The sequence below is a fragment of the Thermobia domestica genome, chromosome 5, assembly GCF_964235325.1.
Source record: "Thermobia domestica chromosome 5, izTheDome1.hap1.1, whole genome shotgun sequence".
Lineage (NCBI taxonomy): Eukaryota > Metazoa > Arthropoda > Insecta > Zygentoma > Lepismatidae > Thermobia > Thermobia domestica.
This window is the reverse complement of record NC_137458.1, coordinates 235,874,232-235,896,958: the sequence shown is the minus strand read 5'-3', so window position 1 is coordinate 235,896,958 and position 22,727 is coordinate 235,874,232. Positions and strand designations below refer to the sequence as shown.

The 22,727-nt window shown below is 35.0% G+C and overlaps 1 protein-coding gene across 6 annotated transcripts in view; it reads right to left on the bottom strand.

Moving 5' to 3' along the window:
• Positions 1–22,727, bottom strand: part of LOC145686461 (ankyrin repeat and SOCS box protein 14-like) — a 150,709-nt gene that overhangs the window by 63,364 nt on the left and 64,618 nt on the right. For all 6 annotated transcript variants that reach the window (XM_081759786.1, XM_081759788.1, XM_081759790.1 and 3 more), the window contains 2 exons: positions 17,422–17,513; positions 1,930–2,081 (listed from right to left, as the gene is read on the bottom strand). In XM_081759786.1, the coding sequence (XP_081615912.1) occupies positions 1,930–2,081; positions 17,422–17,513 (244 nt within the window). The remainder of the gene's footprint in view (positions 1–1,929; positions 2,082–17,421; positions 17,514–22,727) is intronic.

Genomic DNA, 22,727 nt, shown 5'->3' with positions numbered 1-22,727 from the left:
TTCAATCGTGCCTTGCAAGAATATAACCCTTTTATTTGATATTGGAATTCGTTCAGAATAATGGATAAAGGTGAAATCATTCCCATGCTAAAAGTTTACACATATTCATAATGTAAGCACAAAATAACACTTCATAACTTAGTAAGAAAAAAAAATATTTAGTTTTGACACGATACAGAGTACGAGGGGAAGCCAGAAATTTCCTACTCTCATCATGACAGACATGAACTAAGGATCTTCAATTTGGTCCACGAACGACGCGTCCTTCTTTACATATTCACCTCGTATTGCCTTACATTTCTCACATCTATGGATCAGTCCGTTAATACCTTTTGGATAGAAGTCTGCGGAACTAGAAGTACAATAAACCGGATTTCCACTGCATTAATAATATCATAATTTGCAAAACGTCTACCCTGCAAATGTTTCTTCATATTTGGGAAGAAAAAGTTTCCGACGGAGCCAGATCCAATGAATGTAGTGGGCGGGGCAAGAGTTCATAGCCATATTGGCGAGCATAAGTATTTCTGCTGCTTGGTCTGTCGGTACATTGTCTGCTACCAGTAACACATCTTTCGAGAGCAAATCCTATCTCTTTGCTTTAATAGCATCCCGTAAATTTTACAGGAGGTTCTTATAATATGCCCCCTGTAATTGTAGCCCCTTCTTGTAAGTAATCAGTCAAGACATCTTTATGGTCCGAAAATCTGGACAAAATGACCATTCTCGTTGAATGCTGCACTTTAACCTTTTCGGGACTGTGAGAGGAGGCATGTTTTTTTACTAATTATTTTGGTTTCAGGGTCAAATAGGCACATCCACTATTTATTCATAGTCACACATTTGTTTACAAAATATTCTTGTCCTTGTGGTATAGGTCCAAAATGCTTTATGCATATTGCAAACGTTGCTGTTTTTGAAAAGGCGTCAACAATAGGGAAACCCATCTTGCTGATACTTTGCTCAAGTGCAACATGTCATGTAATATGGTGTGAACTAATGTTGTTAAAATAATTCGAATAATTTTTCTGTTGTTAATCGAATAACGAATAATCAAAGGACGAATTATTCGAATTTTAACAGGACTAAAAAAAAAAAAAAAAAAAAAAAAAAAAAAAAAAAAAAAAAAAAACAGTTTCCTTGGGAAATTAGAAATTACTCTTATAAACTGATGATGAAATTAATTATTGATAAGATGATGAGAATTTCCAATTTACCTATTGCTAGCTTCTACACTGCACAGTACCAATAACTAATTGATTTGTGTTCTACGTTGCGAAGTTATAAAGGACAGGACCTACAGTTTAAAGCAAGGTCTGAATCACTGTTCACCACCAGAACCTCGTGAGTCAAAGGCTCGAGCGTTATCATTAGACTAGCAAGGAGGGTTTAAAGACACTGTTTTGGAATATAATTGTCAGACTGATTGCAAGGAACGTAAAACATCAGCCCTTTATACAATACATGCACATACGAAATACATGTTTCAGATACCTGAATTTTATATTCAAGTAAATGTTGTAAACATATGTAGAAATCTAACAACAATGCATTACTTAATCTTGAGATTATTATTATAATTTTGTGGAATAATAAACACAGCTATCTTAAATCAAGTCTGAGCAAATATATTTCTTAAATCACTTATTTATGTCAATGACATACATTTGTCATAGATATAGGAGTTTTCTTTCCCCTCTCACCCTATTTGGTTAAAATAACTTCTTACATAATTTCTTTCATATTCAAAAATTACCATACATCTTATATGTTTTCAAATACATTTTGTTTTTATTTTGCGAATATCTTGTTTCTACATACAACTACTTATTATCATATCCACCAGATATTAACTGAATTTTAGTGTAATAATTCTTGAATGAAATATGCTTAGAAACAATTGAGAAGTAAGAAAACGTTACTCCTAACCTGTTAATTTCAAATAACTTGATTCCATCCATATATACCAACGACGTATATTTGAAAAAGCATTTTATGTTATATGCATTTAAACTTTCATCCAGATCATATATAGTACATGGAGCATATTCCAAAAGTTTGATGAGAACATCTGGACTATCCTAGAATTATAAAAACAATTTTATTAAATAAATGTAATTACAATCTTCCCAATCATAACTTACCGCAGATATCTTGGATACTATTAGTGGCTGATTTTTGGCTGTTTATCCTACAACTTTCTGCAGAATTTTAAGTAGGATCGGTCAGAGATTAAAAAATAAGTTATCGATAAATAATGCAAAAGTGACATTTAAAGAATATCAAGTTTGAAAAAAATCAAGAAAACTTTTTTTTTTTTTTTTTTTTAACGAGAGTCGTTTGATAAATCTGGGTTTGAATGAACATATTGTACTGAAAATAAATTTATTTTTCAACTTGTCTTCTTTTAGCTCGATACACTCTATCTAATATTTTTACGCTTTGCAAAAATTAAGATTTGTCAAATGCTGCAAAATAAGTGCATGGGCGAAAGTTAACACACGAAGAAAAACACGCTACTACCAGGCAAATGTGTTTATTAATTGAAAATACTATTACAATGATGGAGACACTGTTGACGAATCATCTTATTTGTTAGAATGCTGCATGAGGTTCGTGGTCTGACCAAAGTACACACTTATCATCACGATGATGTGTATTAATGAATTGAAGCAAATTTGGTAGATACGTCTTGGTGTACATATCGGCTCTGACTGCTGGGCCATTAACTGTATTCACGAATGGTTGGGTGACACTTTGGTGAACTAGACTCCCATAACAGTATTTTCTTCCAAATTTTCCTTGCTTTTGTAGCGTACAGTTTTTCAGTTTCCGTAATATCGAAAGTATAATATCCGCCATTTCCTGGCACTTCATATCCTGAAAATGAAAAAATATTTTTCATCGGCCATGATGATCATTATGCTAGAATGCAAAATGTCACGACTAGTGTTGTAAAGGCCTGAAAAAAAAAAAAACGGAAATTTTGGGTAGAAAAAAAAAATTCCCGAGCTTGTAAAAAAACGGAAAAATTGGGAAAAAATTGAAATTTTCGATTATTTTACTACATTATGCTTTTAAAATGAGAACTATTTTATATTTACTAGTTTACAGTTAAGATCATTGAGTACTTATGTTTCATGTATTAGAATACAGAAGTTTTGTTTGCACCACTCCTTTAACGTTAGCATCGTGATAGAATGGAGTTATGGCTACAAAAGAAACTAAAATATAATCCTACCTAAATTAATTAACATAGACGCATTTAAATTATCTTAAGTAATCTTACAAAGTTACCGTTTTATGGCAGGGAAGTGTTAAATAACAGGGCCAGAATCATTTTAATTAATACAAGTATGTTAAAATCCAATATATATTTTATGCAGATACGAGGCCTGTCTAAAAAGTATCCGACCTTAATTTTTTCCACGCAAAGTAGTGATTCTCAGGCGGCGCCACCGTGCACTTTGGAAGGAGGAACCTTAATGCGCATGCTTGAATTTTTTCACCGCGTTCGCGTGTGCCAGTCGTGAGCTGGTGGTCGTGAAGTGAGGTGCTGTTGGTAGTGTTCGTCGGATTTAGTGTTTCTCGCAAGATGACTGGACGAATTGAGCAAAGATACTGCATCAAATTCTGTCAAAGGCTGGGTGATTCTCAAAGCCAAACAATTCGTAAGATTCAGCAGGTGTTTGGAGAAGATGCGATGGGTGTAACACAAATTAAACAATGGTTCAACCGATTCAAAGACGGCCGCACATCAGTGGAGAGTGGGCAGCGTAGCGGCAGGCCCCAAACTGCTCGGAATGCAGCTTTTGTTGAGCGGGTGCGAAATTTGGTGATGGCAGATCGCCGTTTGACAGTGCGGGAGATTGCAGAAGATGTTGGAGTGAGTAAAGATTCTGCACATGCAATTTTGCGTGACGATTTGAACATGAAACGAGTGGCTGCTAAATTTGTACCCAAGTTGTTGTCTCAGGAACAAAAAGACACCCGTTTTGACGTTGCACAGGACCTTCTGGACACCAACACTGATCCTGGGTATCTGAATTCCGTGATAACTGGAGATGAGTCATGGGTGTACGGGTACGACCCAGAAACAAAACAACAATCGTCTCAATGGAAGCGTCCCGATTCTCCAAGGCCGAAGAAAGCGCGGCAGGTGCGAAGCAAAATCAAGGTGTTGCTGACTGTTTTCTTCGATGCCCGTGGAATTGTGCATCACGAGTACGCACCGGAAGGACAAACAGTGACAAAGGAGTACTATCAAGATGTTCTCAGGCGACTCCGTGACGCAGTCTGGCGCAAAAGACCAGACATGTGGACAGCGAAGAACTGGCACGTCCATCATGACAACGCCCCAGCACATTCATCCCAATTGATCCACACGTTCTTAGCCAAACATGGAATTACAACCGTTCGCCAACTCCCCTACTCTCCAGACCTGGCTCCTTGTGACTTCTGGTTGTTTCCAAAATTGAAGACGCCTCTGAAGGGATCTCGTTTTGAGAGTAGAGAAGACATAATGCGGAACACGACGACGGAGCTGAACAACATTCCAAAAGAAGACTTCCAGCGGTGTTTCCAGCAGTGGAAGGATCGGTGGGCTAAGTGTGTGGAAGCACAAGGGGCCTACTTTGAAGGGGATTAGGGTCCCAAATCTGTCAGGTATTCGCAACTATTTTTCTGGCCAAAGGTCGGATACTTTTTAGACAGCCCTCGTACGTATCTTCCTTGTGCTGTGTAAAATTTCCGAAAATTTTGAACTCTTAGAAAAATCTTTGCCAAACCCCGGAAAATATAATTTAAAATTATTTCTTCGCCTGATGCTAATCATATTTGCTGTAACGTGTCTGCAGCATATATACAACGTATTTCGCTAGCGGGAAAAATACTTAAAGCAACGGCTTTTAATTTTACTTTTTAGTTTTCTGATAAAAATCACTCTTTATTATTTGTATATTTTTCGAACGACTCCAAAAAAGAGATGATCTTATTTACATATACACACATACACCGCACAAGTGCGTAAATTTGAGCAGCGACAAATATATTTAAGAATTCAACATGTGAAACTTTTGTTTGCTATTATTCAAGACTAGCAGAATACCCGTTCTTCACATACTAGCAGAATACCCGAGAATACGTTTCATTTTGGGAATAAAGGGCACCAAAACTATCACCAATGAACTTAGGGACTCCAAAAACTATGAATCCGACACTAGTATCAACCACCCCGAAAACTATGGATTCGACACTAATATCGGTCAGTTTCGATCATTTTTATATATCCACCCCTTCTCTCTCTCCCAAGTTGCGGCACTGAATTTGGATTTAAACAGCATCTGGAGTGTTAATGTTCATCTGAGAACCCCAAAAGGCATGGATTCAACACTAATATCGGTCATTTTCGATCATTTTTATATATATATATATATATATATATACTCTCTTGCCCGCCCCCAAGTTAAGAGGGTGAATTTTAATTTAAACGGCATCGGAAATGTTACTGTTAATTTCAGCGACCCCAAAAACTATGGATTCGACACTAATGTCGGTCATTTTTGATCATATTTATATATCTCCCCGCCCCCAAGTTGCGGGGATGAATTTGGATTTAAACAGCATCGAAAGTGTTACTGTCCATCACAGCAACCCAAGAAACTATGGATTTGGCACTAATATCAGTCACTTTCGATAATTTTATATATCTCCCCTTCCCTTCCCCCAAGTTTCAGTGCTGAATTTGAATTTAAGCTTCATCGGAAATGTCACTGTTCATTCCAGCAACCCCAAAAACTATGGGTTCGACACTAAGATCGGCAATTTTCAATATATATCCGCACTTCCTTCCTCCAAGTTGCACCCTCAAAGTGAAATGATAAAATCCATCCCAGGCCCGAAACTCATCTATGTTGAGTATATCACCAGTTTAACCAGCTACAAGTCTATGTGGCCATCACAGAAGAATAGCTCGCAACCAGAGATGTACTCATTCACTCCATAGTCGTGGGAGAAAGAATCGGTAACTTAGAAGACCTGCCCTAAAAGTGTGTACTGTCTGAATGAAGTTTTGCGCAACGGAAAGAAAAAAATATATAAAAGAAACTCGAAATTTAGAAAATAATAATAACAATAAAAAAAAATTCAGAACTCGTGATATCCAGCGATGGGTTCCCCGTAACATTTCCTTTATATCATATCCCTTTAGTGATTTGTTAGCACGACGAATAGGAAGACGAACTATTGTGCAAATACTGATCAAGCTGTAATATAACAACCAAATGATTTTTTTATTCTACTGTACTACTACTTTGAAATACGAAATAAAACAGGTTTTATTCAATCTAAGCCTTTACTTGTTTCAAGGAAGCTGCATAGTATTCTTTCAAGATTGTTTACATAAGATAGGGAGCAACGGTACGTTCTCTTTACGCTCCCATTCTTAATCTGTACCCAAGTATGTGTCACCACTTGTGACCAAGCATTTTAGAATTCCACATACACACATGGCATTCTTATTTTTACTTTCCACACACATCACATCAACTTCCGTATTATATATTTTGAATTGTTTGCTTTGTTTACATATAGGCCTATGTGCCTTCATTCATTTGTATTTAGTATTTTTATCAATAAAAACAAATCTAAATTCCATAGTTGTATGCTGCAGCTCGCATTAATAGGCACCACATCTTTGCTACATATATCTCAAGAGAACCTTAATCTAACATGCACAAATTAAAAAAAAAAAAAAAAATGAAATCAACCTAATCTAACCTACAACGCATTCACGCCACACACACGAACAGAATTATTCTTTCTTTGTAAAGACTTTTCAGTTGGCATTCAAGGCCAATGTTTACTATCATAAAGCGATTTGCCACTTACTGTGCCTCTGCACCTAAATGAATAAGCACGATATGAAATAATCAGTTGCCCCTATCGAAATCTTAATAAAACAATTTATCAGCTTCTTCCAGCCAAAGTACAGCTTTGGGATAAACTTTCAAATTTCCATACGAATACTTTAGTAGGGAAAAAAATCAATGTATATTATATAAATTCAATGCCAGAAAACGTCATTCCTATCTCCTATCCAATCTGTTTACATTAGGGGGTAGAAACAATACATGGCCAAACAATTGAAATCATAAAATAAGGAAAACGAATATGACTGCATAACTGAGATTACGCTTACTTTGAATTTGTTGATATAGGATGGTCATTCTAAACGAAATTACGCCAATAGAATATATCCTTACGCTATATCAGTAATTTATTCTATTCCCCCCTTTTCTAAATAAACTTAAGCCGTCACATATTGTCTAGTAATTAGGTAGATCCTTTGGGAACGGAAGGGATTACGAGCGCATGCTTACACTGATATATTTTACGAAACGCACCATTATGACATTGTGTCTAACTCGATCAATTTTGAAGGTTAAAATAAATATCTCCAATGCAGGTTTCGAGCTCTTGACACTTAGTTCACTCAAGATTAAAACCAAAACATTACTTACAGTTATCCAGTAGCGAAGGATAATCACACAATTTGAGATCTGAACTACTGTCCCTTTATGAATCAACACACGACGTTCTGTTCACCAACGAGAAACTTCCATCCTCATTTTTCCCAGTTTAACACTTTAGGCCTCCAGGAAAATGCTTCACACGACTCAGAATAAAGTGTATTTGAGATTGAACAGGTTTACCTAAAGATAAACCTTCGCCGTTCTTTCAAAACATTTAAAATTCTAAACTTCAAAAATTCAGATAATGTCAGCATTCGCCACGCTGGTGAAATCAACAAGAAGCTGCCTCATCAAATTTTCACACTGTTCGTTCCGTTCTGTCCAACTGAGCTGGTAAATCGCAAAATTTTCAGCTGAATAACCTTTCAAAACTAATTTTGCATAACTCTGTTCTGCAACAGCGTTTTAACCACTATTTGTTTAAAGAATCGACGGGCAGTATCTAGCTACTACTCCCCTGAAACTGACGCCATTCCAGACAATAACAATGTGACGTAATAATACGAAAATCGGCTACTGAGCGAATTACGAGATACTTCAAAGAAAAGCGACCAATTATTGATAATTTCGTAAATCTGTGCTACTGACGTCATATGAAACAAAATTGAAAATGATGAACTTAAAATTGAGTAATTTTGACGAATTTCTATCAGGATGGCTGAAAATTGAAGAATTTTTATGAATGATATTTTTAAATTAAAATTTGGAAGAAATTTCTGGGAGAGCTTTCAGGATGTTTTGAGATAGGAAAGGCGTTCTACTGATTAAAATGAAGAGAAATATGTTAAAAATCTTTAAGAAATATAAGAAATCAAGGCAGAAATGAACAAAATATATGTAATAAATGCAAAATAAATCCCAACCTATTCTAAACACTTCCTAACCTAATCCTACCATCTAACATTACCAAAAGAAATAAATCTCAATATTACACCACTACAACTTCTACCTCTTATCTGACATTGTTATACGATATTATACAGGGTGTACGAAAATTCCCTAAAATGATAACTCCATGTTGGGAAGTATCACGCTTTCGAAAAAAAAAAAAAATAAAATAAAAAGAAAGAAAGAAAGAAACGGTTCTATTACTAGTAAAACTAACTAATACAAAGACTTTTGTTCCAATTTTTTTTGGAAAGAAACCGAAAAAAAGGCCGGAAATTTTACAACACTAGTCACGACGAAGTTTTCTAGAACTGCCTGCTATTGTAGTGAGTTGCCTCTCTGTATACTTGGGTGCTTTTCGACACTTGAAATATTACTCGCCCGATTTCTGCAAATTCGGAGTATTGTCCTTCTGGAAACACGAATTTTGCCAGCCAGCTTCTAACCACTTGTCCCAATACGGTTTTCTGCAAGTTTCTTCAGTTTCCTCTTGTCACTATGAGTCAGTTTGCCAGGACGGTCACACTTCGTGAAGTCTTCAACCGGAAGACCATTTTGATAGCGTTTTATGATGGTATATATCGTGTATCGTGAAAAGTTCTGAAAATGTTTGACAACTTCCATCACAAGCACTTGTCCAAAAAGGTGATACACATGTCATCGAAATGAAATTCTCTCTTCTTTTTTCAGCCACATACTTCTCACATCTGCCTGCTCAGTACGAAGATTACTATCTATGAAACTTTGATACCTAAGACTAACTTGCACTGCTAAATGTAACCTTGGCACAATGATAACACGTTTGCATGTAAACTTTCGTCCATGCCCTTAGGAGTTTATGTGTATCATGATCTCCTCACCAAATGCAAATTCTTCCACAGAGACAGATTTTTCAAGTCTCTGAGAAAAAGAAACTCGGAGGGTGCCAAATCTGACTTTCGTACTGTAATTTGAATGTTTTGGCTACGGAACTGCAGAAGTCGGTCAGAGTATTGACCTGGTGAAGGAGAATTTTTTCGCTAAATGAGATAATTTTCATCAATTCTTTGTAAAAACAATTAATAAGAAGACACAGTACGGACCTGTAATAGCTTTATCTTTTCCACGGTAGTCGATGGAAACAATGCTATGGGAACCCTAAAATATCGTTGCCAAGACTTTGCCAGCAGATGGAACAATTCTTATTTGTTTTGGAGAACGTTCACCAGGTGAAATTCATTTCTTTTCCGTTCATCGCCTTCTGGTTGGTAGTTATGTATCAAAGTTTGATCAACAGTGATACAACACCTCAAAAACTCACTTAAGTTGTATTTTCACATCCAAACACTGTCCCGAAAGGATTATGTAATTCCGCTTATGGTCTACAGTGAGCAACCGTGACACCCATCTTCAAGCTTCCTTACACCTAAATATTCAAGAAGATCAAGAACACATTCAACAGAGATGTTTACAATTTTACCTACCTCACATATCATGAATATAATATAATGAATTGTATTTACCATTATCTCAAGTGTGACCTCTGGATGTCCGGAATGCTCAGCATCGTTCGTGCTCATACGAGCACAACGAAAGTCTAGAAACCAATTTTGCATCATTCAATGAGACGGAGCAAAGTTTCCATAACACTTTTCAAGATTTAGTCTTGTTTCCTTAATAGTTTCTATTGCAAAAAGTAAAGCTTAGTCAGCATACAGAATTCATTTTTTTTTTTTTTTTTTTTTTATTTCACATTATTTCAAATACTAAAAATAAATTTCGTCGTTGGAGTAACCAACGCAGGTTTTATTTTGTAGTTGAATTTGACCATCTTCAATAAATAAAGAAACTTTTTTTTAAGCTGTTCTTGACAGTACTTTAAACTATATAAATCTTCTTTGGAATAACCAATAGGTATATCTCAAAAATTGCGATTTTGATTTAACACGGTACATTATATTTTACGAGATCTACCGATCGCTATAGTAAAAGTCTATAAGTATCATAGGCGGCGGAGGTTCCATCCTGACAAAACGAATTGATGAGAAGCCGGAATGATCGGTAGATCTTGTAGAATCATATAAGGTTTCAATGTTAACTCAAAATAGCAAATTTCGAGATACACTTATTGGTTATTCAAAGGAAGATTTATATAATTTACAGCGCACTCAAAAACAGTAATACAAACAAAAGAATAATCAAAATTATTTTATTTCTTAAAGATGGTCAACTTCTACTACAAAATGAAACCTGCGATTGGAGTGTCATCTCCTGAAATGTCTCAGACATATCAAACGCCCCTCGTAGTTGCACTATATTTTGCTTGTTTTTGTACAGATATTGTTACTACACAACTTTTATTGGACAATATTTTACTGTAAACTTACTTTCGACAAAATAACTGACTGCTAAATTATGCATCTATCTATTAAGTTATTTATTAATTTGTTTGTATTATGAAAATTTAAAAAAAAAATGTATAGAACTGTGAGAATTATTGTAATTGTTGCACAACTTCTTCTAATACTATCCCAAGCTCTGTTTAAATTTCCTTTACAATAGCTGAGTAATAAATATTTTATGCGTATATAAAGAAAACTATTCTCTATTTGCCATTTTGATTTGTACAAATTTCGATTTATAGAGTTTTATATTCATTTTCGTTAAAATGTATTAAGAGGTAAGACATGGATGTTTTATCCTTATATGCTTCTAAGTTCTCACGTTTCTTTTGGTCACATATCACCTTTGTGGACTCCTGATTGTATTTCAATTTCAATTAAATAATTTTGTAACCTATTAGTGACGTTTCAATACGAACAGATGTCATATAGTGTTCTCAGAAAACTGTTTAATGTGTTATAATTTTGGGAAACAGTGACTGTCTATGAAACTGTTGAGTGACTACTTGTTTTTTCCAGTTCCGAAGGTTCGTTAGCAGTAGTACAACTAACCACAGGTTTCTCTGTCTAATTTTATTAATCTGTTTATTTCATAATCTTTGAGTTTGTCTAATATATATGTGGTGTGTTCAAAAATATCGAACAATCCTACTTTTTCTCACGCAAACAAATGAAGTAGGGACGTGCGTAAGGGACATTCCTGTCCAAGTATGAATTTATGTTCGCTCACAGAAAGCGTCAGCCTTTGAATTCGGACGTGTAGTGAGCCCTGATAAAAATTGCAATCTGTACCAAACAACGGAAAGACTTAAGCAGTGCGTTACTCAAGTGAAGATTATTCACAAGATCCAATAGGCATTCGTGGACGAAGTCATGAGCATCTTCCGGACCAAGAAGTGGTTCAACAGATTTAGACTTTCTTAACCACACACAGCATTCTAGTGCTTTGTCAGGTTCCCTACTATCCAGACATGGCACTATGTGACTTCAGGCTCTTCCCGAAGTTGAAAATAACACTGAAAGGAAGCCGATTGGACCTTACGGAAGACATTACGCGAAATTCAACGATGCAGTCAACACTATTCCAAAACATGCGTTCAGTCACAAAGGAACTACTTTGAAGGAGATTAGAGTCACTATATGTATCTGAATTTTTGTCGACCGAAGGTTCGATATTTTTTGAACATACCTCGTAAATATGTTCTATTTCTTGTTTAACTCTTCCTCTATCGAAATTAATCTCATTGTTCTAATATATTGTTTCTGTTGTGTAAATCTTTTGAGTTTTGGCATGTATTGGTTCATACCAGAAGTTTCCGCTGGATTTCTTTAATAAATTGATTTCTTCCCTGGGATAAATGTCTAATTAGTTAAAGAGCCATTTACTTAACTGCCAATATGATTTTCAGACCTGTGTTATTTTACTTTGTCCAATAATATCTATTGTTTCATTTTGATAGATTAAAATTCCACTGTCACCATATCCAGATATTTGATGTATTTGGATAACTTCTCTGAATTTAGAAGTTTGCTTTCAAAATGGTTAACGTTCAATTTGCTATGAAATTGCCATAACCAATCATTCTAATTACATTAACATGATTTTCGAAAATTAATTTATGTCTAATCACATTCCGAGTAATTTAATAACTTCACAGAGTTCAAAATCTCAAAACCTAAATTGAATTAATCAAATTTGAGAGAAAATGAAATCTATCCCGTTTAGGCTGCGCTAATATCCAAGACACCTGCAGTAAGTAAAAGATTACAAAGACAACATGTATTACTTCTGTTATATTACTAAATATAATAATAATAACAAGCCTTTATGTGGAGAAGATGCTATCATTCCTATTTTGTGGTATACTCTAATAGTAACGTTACACATCACATGTTATAAAACAAACCCAATAATAATAATAATAATAATAATAATAATAATAATAATAATAATAATAATAATAATAATAATAATAATAATAATAATAATAATAATAATAATAATAATAATAATAATACACTCTAGACATGAAAGAGTCAAATATTCAAGAATCTACATTATAACACTGGATAGAAGACTCAGAGCCCGTTCTTATAGCTACTTCTTCCAAAGTTGTCATTTATTTAATGTCGTGATAACTATTTGTATGAATATTTACCTTTTAATTCATTAATGATGATAATTGCATTTACAATAGCAAAAGGACACGTTTGATTTGGGGCCTGACTCGTATATGATACAATATTTACAACTTACGATAAAGTTACTTTTATTGTTCCGTTTATTAACACAAAACCATCCCAGATAAATAACATTTCGATACTATAAAGTTGCTTACTAGAATGGCTTAATAATATACAGGGTGTTAATGAGCTATACCGACAAACTGTAAGAGGTGATTCCTCACATCGAAATAAGAGAAAACGTTCATATGGACCTATTGCGAAAAATGCATAGTTTCAGAGCTAGGGCTGTCCAAAATCGCAAAGAAGCTAAATTTCAATAGGCGCTATTTCGAATTTCAGAAACTGTGGATGATGGTCCTTATCACCGTAAAGGAAGTCACGCATACAAAATCCAAAAATGTATATTACATCAATTTTCAATGGGTGTGCAGGGTATTCTATACAGGGTATAATTCTCAAATATGCTCTCAATAGAGTTGTCAGATACACCATGATTTCAGGGAGGGTCCAAAGTAGGCAGGGGGTAAGCCTTGACAACAATCGACATCCAGTGCTTTGAAGGGAAGTCGAAAGTGTTAGGAACCGACAGCTCCTTTTTTTTTTTTTTTTTTTTTTTTTTTTTGTTCGGAATAACGTGTGATGCGATGTATTTCGTCACAGTATTTCACGTTTTCTTAACTTATAAGCGTGAAAGAAAACATGGCAGCATGCTTTTTCCCGAGAACGAGAGACCGTGCTGTTGACGATCCTTAACACTTCCGACATCGCGCCAAAGGATTCCGTGTTCACTGCTGTCAAGCCTTCATCGTCTGTCTGCTTTGGACTAATCATAAAGTCAGAGCATATATCAAAATTCTGCTAATGGCATGTCTGGGAATTTCACCCTGCAGAAATACTCTGCACACCCATTGAACATTAATGAAATATGCCTTTTTTGGATTGTGTATGCGTGACTTCCTTTACGGTGATAAGGACCACCACTCCACGATTTCTCGAATTCGAAATAGGGCCTCTTGAAATTTGGGTTTTTCTCGATTTTGGACAGCCCTAGCTCTGAAACTATACACTTTTCCCCACAGGTCCATAGGAACTTTTTGACTTACTTTGATATGAGGAATCACCTCTTACAGTTTGTCGGTACAGTTCAGTAACACCCTGTATAATAGGGTGGAGCGAAAAAATAAGATTTTCCAGTATCAATTCCAATAGGGCTCAAAAGTTGCGTATATGTTTGCTAATCAGTGGAAAAATAACGAAACTAATTCACACTTTGGATCTTCAGTTCGCGCAAACGGCCTAAAGTTTGAAAAAGATGACAAAAAACACCAAAATTTACCTTTACGCAAGAAATATATAATTACTTTTTTTTTTCTTCATTTCTATGTTTAAGTACTTTATTTTCGTTGTGTGAAATCATGTTTGTTAATAATCCGTTAATGTGAGTGATTTTATATATTTTAACTTCATAATGATTTTACACATTTGTCATCACTTTTTTTGGTCATGAAATGGTCAGAACTCACCACGAGAAAGTGGCTGCAATTCGATTTCTACACCCACACCCTACCCAACTCTCCTATCAATTAGGGTGTGCTAAATTATGTTGATTTAGTCAAGCATGTTATCTTGAATTCAGATTTTTATTTTTTATATTTTTTTAAATCAAATTTTGGCATTGGTAGTCTTGAAAGCAAAGTTGCTCTAATGTAGCCATCTCTGTTTTCTTGTCCGCACACTTTTCCTGCAGACTCCATAACAAGTTTGACACTTCTTTCAACTTCCTGAGTATGGCATGGAAAATTTAAGAAGTCAAACTCATGAGCAGATTTGTCATGCATAAGTGATACGATAGTTTATGTTGTCAAGCTTTCGAGCACTGGAGGGGGCGACAGCTTACATTTTCTCCAATCTATCAGCTCACAGTAGTCCCTGGCATAAAAATTTATTATTTGAGCTTTATTAGAATTCGATACTCGAAAATTTGATATTTTCGCTCCTCCCTAATATATAAACCTCACTTAATTTTCTTGAGTTCTTCAATTTCCTCTACCTCTCTTCAAGAAAAGAGTGAGTGAAAGTTGAGAATCTCAACTCAAAAGCCCTGAGATTTTTTTTTCTCTGGAAACCGTTTTTTCCGAAGAAAAAAAAACAACAGCTGATAATTACTGACCAAATGTCGGATGATCAGTTTATATTCTGAACGGCTGTCTCAAACTTTTCATTGTAAGAAATACTGTATTAGGCCACAACAGATATCTATTGTTTCTTACTTGTGGAAATTTCGAACTCCTTTCCATTAACACATTAGAAAATATTTTAAACATTCATATCGAAAGATTATTTAGGAAAAGACGAAAAGGATAGGAAATTATTCATAAAGCTGAGAGCACATTTCTTTTTTTTTCTTTTTCTTTTTTTTTTTTTTTTTTTTTTTTTTGTTTTGTTTCACAGTAAGTGATGGATATCTACATTCGTGTTAGTAAAGAAAATAAGTTACCTTTAATGCAGAGAGTATATAATTTTTTAACTTGTCATTATTGTATGATTAATTGATTATCAATATATTGCAGTAGAAATGTATTTTATCAGACATAAAATTAGTTTGGGTATACATTTCTAACTACATGCTTATTTTCATTTATATCAGTCTAATTTCAAACCCATCCAAGTGTCACTGATTATTGTAGATTTTAAACCGAGAAGCCTTATAAGTATTTGTTATAGATCTATCTATCTATATCTATCTATCTATCTATCTAAATATATATATATATATATAGGCAATAAGCACCAATTTTAACACCAAAACTTTAAAAAGACATTAAATTTTAAATGTGTAACTAACAAATATTACACTTTTAATTATTTCATCATATCTTCATATTTAAGAAATAAATTTTAAAAATCTAAGATCGAGTTTCGAACCCTTGATCTTCAAGTTCTTTACAAAGATTCAGTGCTTCAAGCTCGGCTACCGTCAGCACAAGTACTTCTTGCAGCTAGTGTCTATACAAAGAACGGACAAAAAAAAATGCAACTTTCTCTGTACTGATCTGTGGGAATTGTGATGGATCTACGTCCAACCTTTTGGAATTAGTCTCTGAAAAGGTTTCTAGGATTTTGTGACCAGAAGTGTACCACAAGAGTACGCCAAACAACGTGCCACTGCCGATATTTGCACGGTACAAAATTTCAGCGCTTTTGGTATATTAGTTTATTAAAAGTAGAAGGCTGTATTAAAATAAATGGGATGCGCACATTCAGTTTCACAACAGTAGTATGTATTTCGCGCGACTTCCAACAAGAAATTATGAACAGTGAGAAAACGCTTAACACATTGGTCTATCAATTTAACCTTTCTATGCAGCTCTTTCAACAAATAATTCCGAATAAGAAAAAAAATCATACTAAAGCGTAACACTCAGAAAAAATTCAACCAATAACTACGATTGATCGCTCACCAGCAAGAATAGGAACACAGCCTTGAGGTACTTCTCTCCAATTAATACGGTTAATGGATTTTTCTAAAGATGTTAACAGGAAATCAGAGAGTTTCATCTTAATTTGAAATCAATAAACCCGAATGCAAAAAAGCTGGTTTTGATAAACTAAAATATACTCTCTCTATAATGATTCTCGGGTTTTAAATGCCTTCCATGCTGGTCTAGCGGCTAATGCGTGCGCCTTTGGTGTACATTATCCCTGGTTCGACTCCCGGTGGAAGAGCACAAAAAATATATATCACCATCATTCACTTCGTTAATCATCCGTCTCCTTTAGCCTGAAGGGCACAACTGTGGGACATTATGCTAAATAATTTCATTTCATTTCATTTTTCCGATTTTTAAATGTTACAGTGCCAATATTACTTTGTGCGCTCGACTATTAATTGAAGGAATTTCGAAGACACAAAAGCGTAGAATACTCATCTAAAGAAGTTAACTGAGTGGTGCTTGAAAAAGATATTATCTAAACAAATAATGAAGAGATTAAACAAAATGACAAACCTGTTTTTCCATCTCTGTATTGATGGTGGAACTGTGAAAATTCGATAATTTTAGTAAATTCTACTGTCTTAGTACACATAACAGGTTTGACATTTTGTTTATTTTTCAATTTTCTCGCTTCATCCGATCCAGATACGTATTCCTGTTTTACAGAATTTTGCAAATAGGGTTATTTCAAGGCCATTACATGAGGAAGTGAAAAAAATTCTGAACTAATCAGAAATCCAATGACAGAATCTCCCTCCCTCCTATATATATATATATATATATATATATATATATATATATATATATATATATATAAAGTCTGATATTGAGATCTGTTTGAACTGCTATATACTCTAAAATTACTCATAATACCACATATTTTATGTTAACAGAATTAAAAATGTATTATATAAAACATATTAAAAGGGAAGTTCTTACATTTATTAAAGCTTCAGAAAATGCTCGTTTACGCACTCTTGCTCCATGTTGCAGCAAAAGACTCACCAAATCTGCTCTTCCTTTCTGAACAGCTGAGAAAGAAATCATATTTGACAATAAAAGACACAGAATTTGAATTACAGTAATATTAACATAGTATAATAATAATAATAATAATAATAATAATAATAATAATAATAATAATAATAATAATAATAATAATAATAATAATAATAATATTTCGAGTTGATCTTTCAGTATTTGAGGTGCCGTCTCCCTTCCTTGAATTCTGCCATCACTTTTTATACAATTATGTGACAAGGGAAAAAGGTTTAAACCATACGAAAGCATGACACTCAAAAAGAAGTTCGACCAACAATAGTAGTTGATCGCTGATTAACATGAACGCAGCCACGGGTACTTCTGTAACATAAGTTTATCTTCACAATAGGATTAATGTGGATTTCATTAAAGATAAAACGGAAAAATAAAAGGTTTTCATCTTAGTTTGAAATTAACAGGTTCGATTTTTGTTTTTTTAATGTGCTTTCAATACAGAACAAAATCATATATCTTATAGTAATGGTTCCTAGATGTTACGGTGCTACTATTTTTTTCTTCGATTTTATTATTAATTATACAAACGTCAAAAATACTTAGAAAGAACTGAATAATTATCTAATAAATAAACTGAAAAGTACCTGAGGAAAATGTAATGTAAACACTATTGGTGAATGTGTAAGCAAAAACAATAAACCTGCTCCTCCATCCGTGTACTAATGACGAGTAGTGGGATCGCGAAAATTCGATAGTTTTACTTAAAACAACTATCTTACGTCTGGATTTTTTTTTTTTTTTTAATTATTAGCCATAAATGATATGTTTTCCTTATGTTATTCTGTTTCTACATAAGACCTTCGCAAATATTCCTGTAACATGGTTAACTCCTTATGCTGATGTAACTGGAGATCAACATTGTGGTTTCAAGCGCAATATGTCAACATTGAACCAGGTATCCTATATCAGACAAATAGTATTAGAAAATGAAGGGAAATTTGGCAATAGTTGAACAATTATTCATGGACAGAAATTGTGAGACTTGGCAAAAAAAAAAAAAAAAAAAAAAAAAACCCTCTTTAAATACTTTACCAAATTAAAATAGTTACGTTGCTTATCGGATAAGATGTAAATGCACTCCATAACAGAAACTAATTTTCTAGAAAACTGAATATATATCAGGGTAGAATGATTTAAATCAAATTCTGCAATGAATTAATTTAAAGTAAAATAAGTGAAATCCCGTTTCTGTTCTGTTATTTGGATGATGGAAGGTACTAAATTTGATATCATAAGAAACAAAATAAAATATGTAAACAGTTAGACTGTATATTTTCCAGTAGTTAAATCGTAACCAGTTGGAGTTCAGAAGATCAACTTATGTCTTAGGCTTCAAAAATATTGTCTGGCCTAAATCCTTAATATGTTTTTGTAATAATCCTTAATTGTAATATATTTTGTAATTAATTTAAAACGTCTGTACAAAAAATACATTATAAAATTTCATATATTACTATTTTTTCAACCAGTGCATGTCAGGTACAGAGTACACAAATCTCTTTAGGCTTCGGTACTTAGCCACTTACTTCTGAATTCACTGCTACTATTATCTTGTTATACATGCTTTATATAATTATACTGCCTAATATTAAGAATATTCGTACTAGTACTATATGATGTAAAACATTTGATAAGATTATGCTTATAAATGAAACTGGTACTTTTTCGTACCAGTTTCGTGGGAAAAAAAAAAAAAAAAACCTAACATTTGCTACTATTTAACATTTGTGCTGTTTTTGCTTACTAGGTGCTATTATCGATTTATCATAAGCCTCAAGGCTGTCACTTTTATACTACTGTACTTTCATACGTAAACGTATTAATCAGGTCTAACTTGCTTACTTTAACTTCTTAAGTGAAGTTACATTCCGTTACTTTCAAGCATACAACAACCCTACTTTACTATACCTAAACTTACTGTTTTAATTTGTAGTAACTAAGTATGAATTTTGAGTTAACTAGTAACTTAATACAAAATAAATCTTTCTGGTCCCACATCAAAGTGTTTCTTTCTTCGAAATTTCAGGTCGTTTTTCCTGACCCTTACAGGAGTTTTGGTGCTTCTTGAGTCTTACAACTATACACTATACCTTATAATTCTGTACAACAGGATTTACATTTAGCTCGATATCCTTTTCCACTGGGAATACGAATGAACAAAATCCATACAGAGTCTTTTTTACGGCCTGCCATTAGCAATTGTACACACAAAAAAAGTTTTTGTAGTATTAACGAAAAACGATGCATGCGTCAATCGAGGTGCAAACAAAATGAGAGACAACTATATATCACAGGGCATGAAAACACGAGTTTCATGCAGAGGGGAAATCCCGTTTTGAATGAGCATAGGGAAAGACCCGATTTCGTCTCTCCTTAACACAGATTCGTGACTCCCCCGAAAACTCGTCACCCACCGGAAGAAAATAACTAGTTTGGTCCTCACTTGCTTTGTGTTCAGCTCCTGTAGTTTTAGTGTTATCTAGAAAGTTTCTCTACTTTCGAAAATTGGAAAGTTTCCACTTAAATGGCACAATTAATGAAGAGGGTAGCAAGGTTTCGCGGGCCCCCTCCCCAGATCCTTTAAAATGTAGGTCACATAATTACCTTTTTTTTATTTATTTATAATTACCTCCGCCCCTTGACCTCTAAACAGGAGTTATGTGGCTCCCAAGCCAAGTAATGTCTTGCTGGTCAATTATTGGGCAACGTAACTATTCCATTGTTGTCGCAGGACAGTCTTCATTGAAAAACACAGACATTAAGTTTCAAGCAGGGATGTGTGGGGGAAGAATAATAACATATGGGAATAAAATATGCATCCCCATTCCTACAAATGCCACTACCACGGTTTAATATTTTTAATTTCATTTCTTTAAAAATATTTTTCTGACAGATTCAATCTTGTATTTACATTTTCCGTTTATTTAAGTCAGAGCCTGCGGGCCCCCTGAGTTCCGGGCCCCAGTTGTCTCAGCCTAGTTAGGACCCCCCTGTAATTAACATTCAATTCCAATTCCTAGTGTATTTTCTTCAGTTTGTGACACGAATTACACAAGGAAAATGATTTGATTTAAATTTTTTAAAAATCGATTTAAATCCAAAAAAATTAACAAAAATTAATTTTTAAAAAAATCATGATTTTTTAAAAACCCTGATATATATACAGATGGTGATCAGAAAAATGGAAACACCTGAACGAAATTGCAATTTACCAGATCAATATGGTGTCGGGCCACCTTTCGCCTTCAGAACAGCCTTGATGCGATGTGGAATGGAGGCATAGAGGTCGTGAATGGTAGCAAGTGGAATTTTACACCATTCCTCGTGCAGGGCATCGGCCAGTTCTGTGAGAGAGGATGGAGGTGGAAATCGTCGCCGGAGTCGTGTTTCCAAGACGGACCACAGATGTTTAATTATGTTGAGATCTGGGGATTGGGCGGGCCAGGGGAGGTGTTGAACTTCATCCCGATGTTCCTCAAACCATACTGCAACAACGCCAGCTGTGTGAATGGGTGCATTATCATCCTGGAAGATGGCGTCATTGTCCGGGAACAACATCCGGACCATAGGATGCAAGTGGTCTCCTAAAATTGTGACATAATCGTTGGCAGTGATTCGTCCGCTAAGTGTGACCACAGGATCCAATGAAAACTATGATATGGCGGCCCACAGCATCACCGAGCCGCCGCCATGTTTCACAGTTGGGCGGAGACACTGCAGATCATAAGCTTCTTTGGGCGTTCTCCACACACAAACACGGCCCGCGGTTGGGAATAGGGTGAAGGATGATTCATCCGACCATATCGGACGTTTTCAGTCCTCAACGGTCCAAGTTGCATGGTCGCGGCACCATCTGCGGCGTGCGAAAGCGTTATGGTCCCTGATGAGCGGTTTGGCCCGTGCAACACGACCCCGTAAGTTCATGTCATGTAATTCGCGGCGGACTGTGATTATCGAAACAGGGTGGGGAAGGTGCTGATTGAGTTCCTCCGTCACTTGCTCCGCAGTGGCACGACAGTTCTGCGTGACAATGCGCTTTAATACCCGGCGTGACCTGTCACTCATGATTTTCTTCCGCCCACTGTTCCGCTTCCCCGATGTGGTTTTTCCGTGTGTTGTGTAGGCCATCATCACCTTCGACACTGTCCCAAGCGACACACCTAACACAGTAGCCACTGTCGTCACACTCACTCCACATAACCGCGCACCAACAATTTGCCCTCTTTGAAAATCTGAGAGGTCTCCCATTTTACACTACCTCAGTCTGCTGCAGCCACTGGACACTGCTGTTCCACTGCGCCTGACGTAGTATGGAGCCCGACCTAACACACCACCACCAGCGGTCCGGCGCTGCGGGCGCCACGACACCACTGCCAACCCACACATCTCACGTGATGCCAACTACAGATGTTTCCATTTTTCTGATCACCATCTGTATATCAGACCCTGATAGATAGATATAAACACCAGACTTTTCCTTACATCGAATCAAACCATCAAGAGTAAATGAATGTTTTAAAAAAATATATTAACATAAAACATTATATAGAAATAAACATGATAGTCATCTAGTGATAATTCTGGAAAATACTTCTTGCTTTAGCTGCTAAGATATACATACACCCCACTCCAATTTTGTATAAGACAACTTAATGAATAAAGTTTTTTTCTAGATTTGTTTAATAGATATATAAATAATAAAAATCAAGTACCATTCCTGAATAAATATTATTATTATTATTATTATTATTATTATTATTATTATTATTATTATTATTATTATTATTATTATTCCTGTTATTACTTAAGTAACAACAAAATAAACAGTACTGGGGTGTGCGCACACCTCACTTAGTAAAGAGACAGTTAAATCATCTTATACAAATTTAGAATTCCCAGTAAGATAGTGAAATTAATGAAGGTCAGTAATACGAGACGTACCCCTGACAAAAAATTGAGAAATACATGCCCTACACCCCTGGTTTAGATACTCCTCCCAAAGACTTTTGGCAATTGGATCATGCACCGCTATTAAAAAAGTTTGGAGGAATGGACCAAAATCTCAGAAATATGTAGCAACAGACCCATGCAACCCTGTTAGAATGGGAAGGGGTGTGCCTGGCTAACGCATGACTCAAATATTTTCGATAACTGGTCAGGATTCCTTATCAAAATAATATTTTACTTGG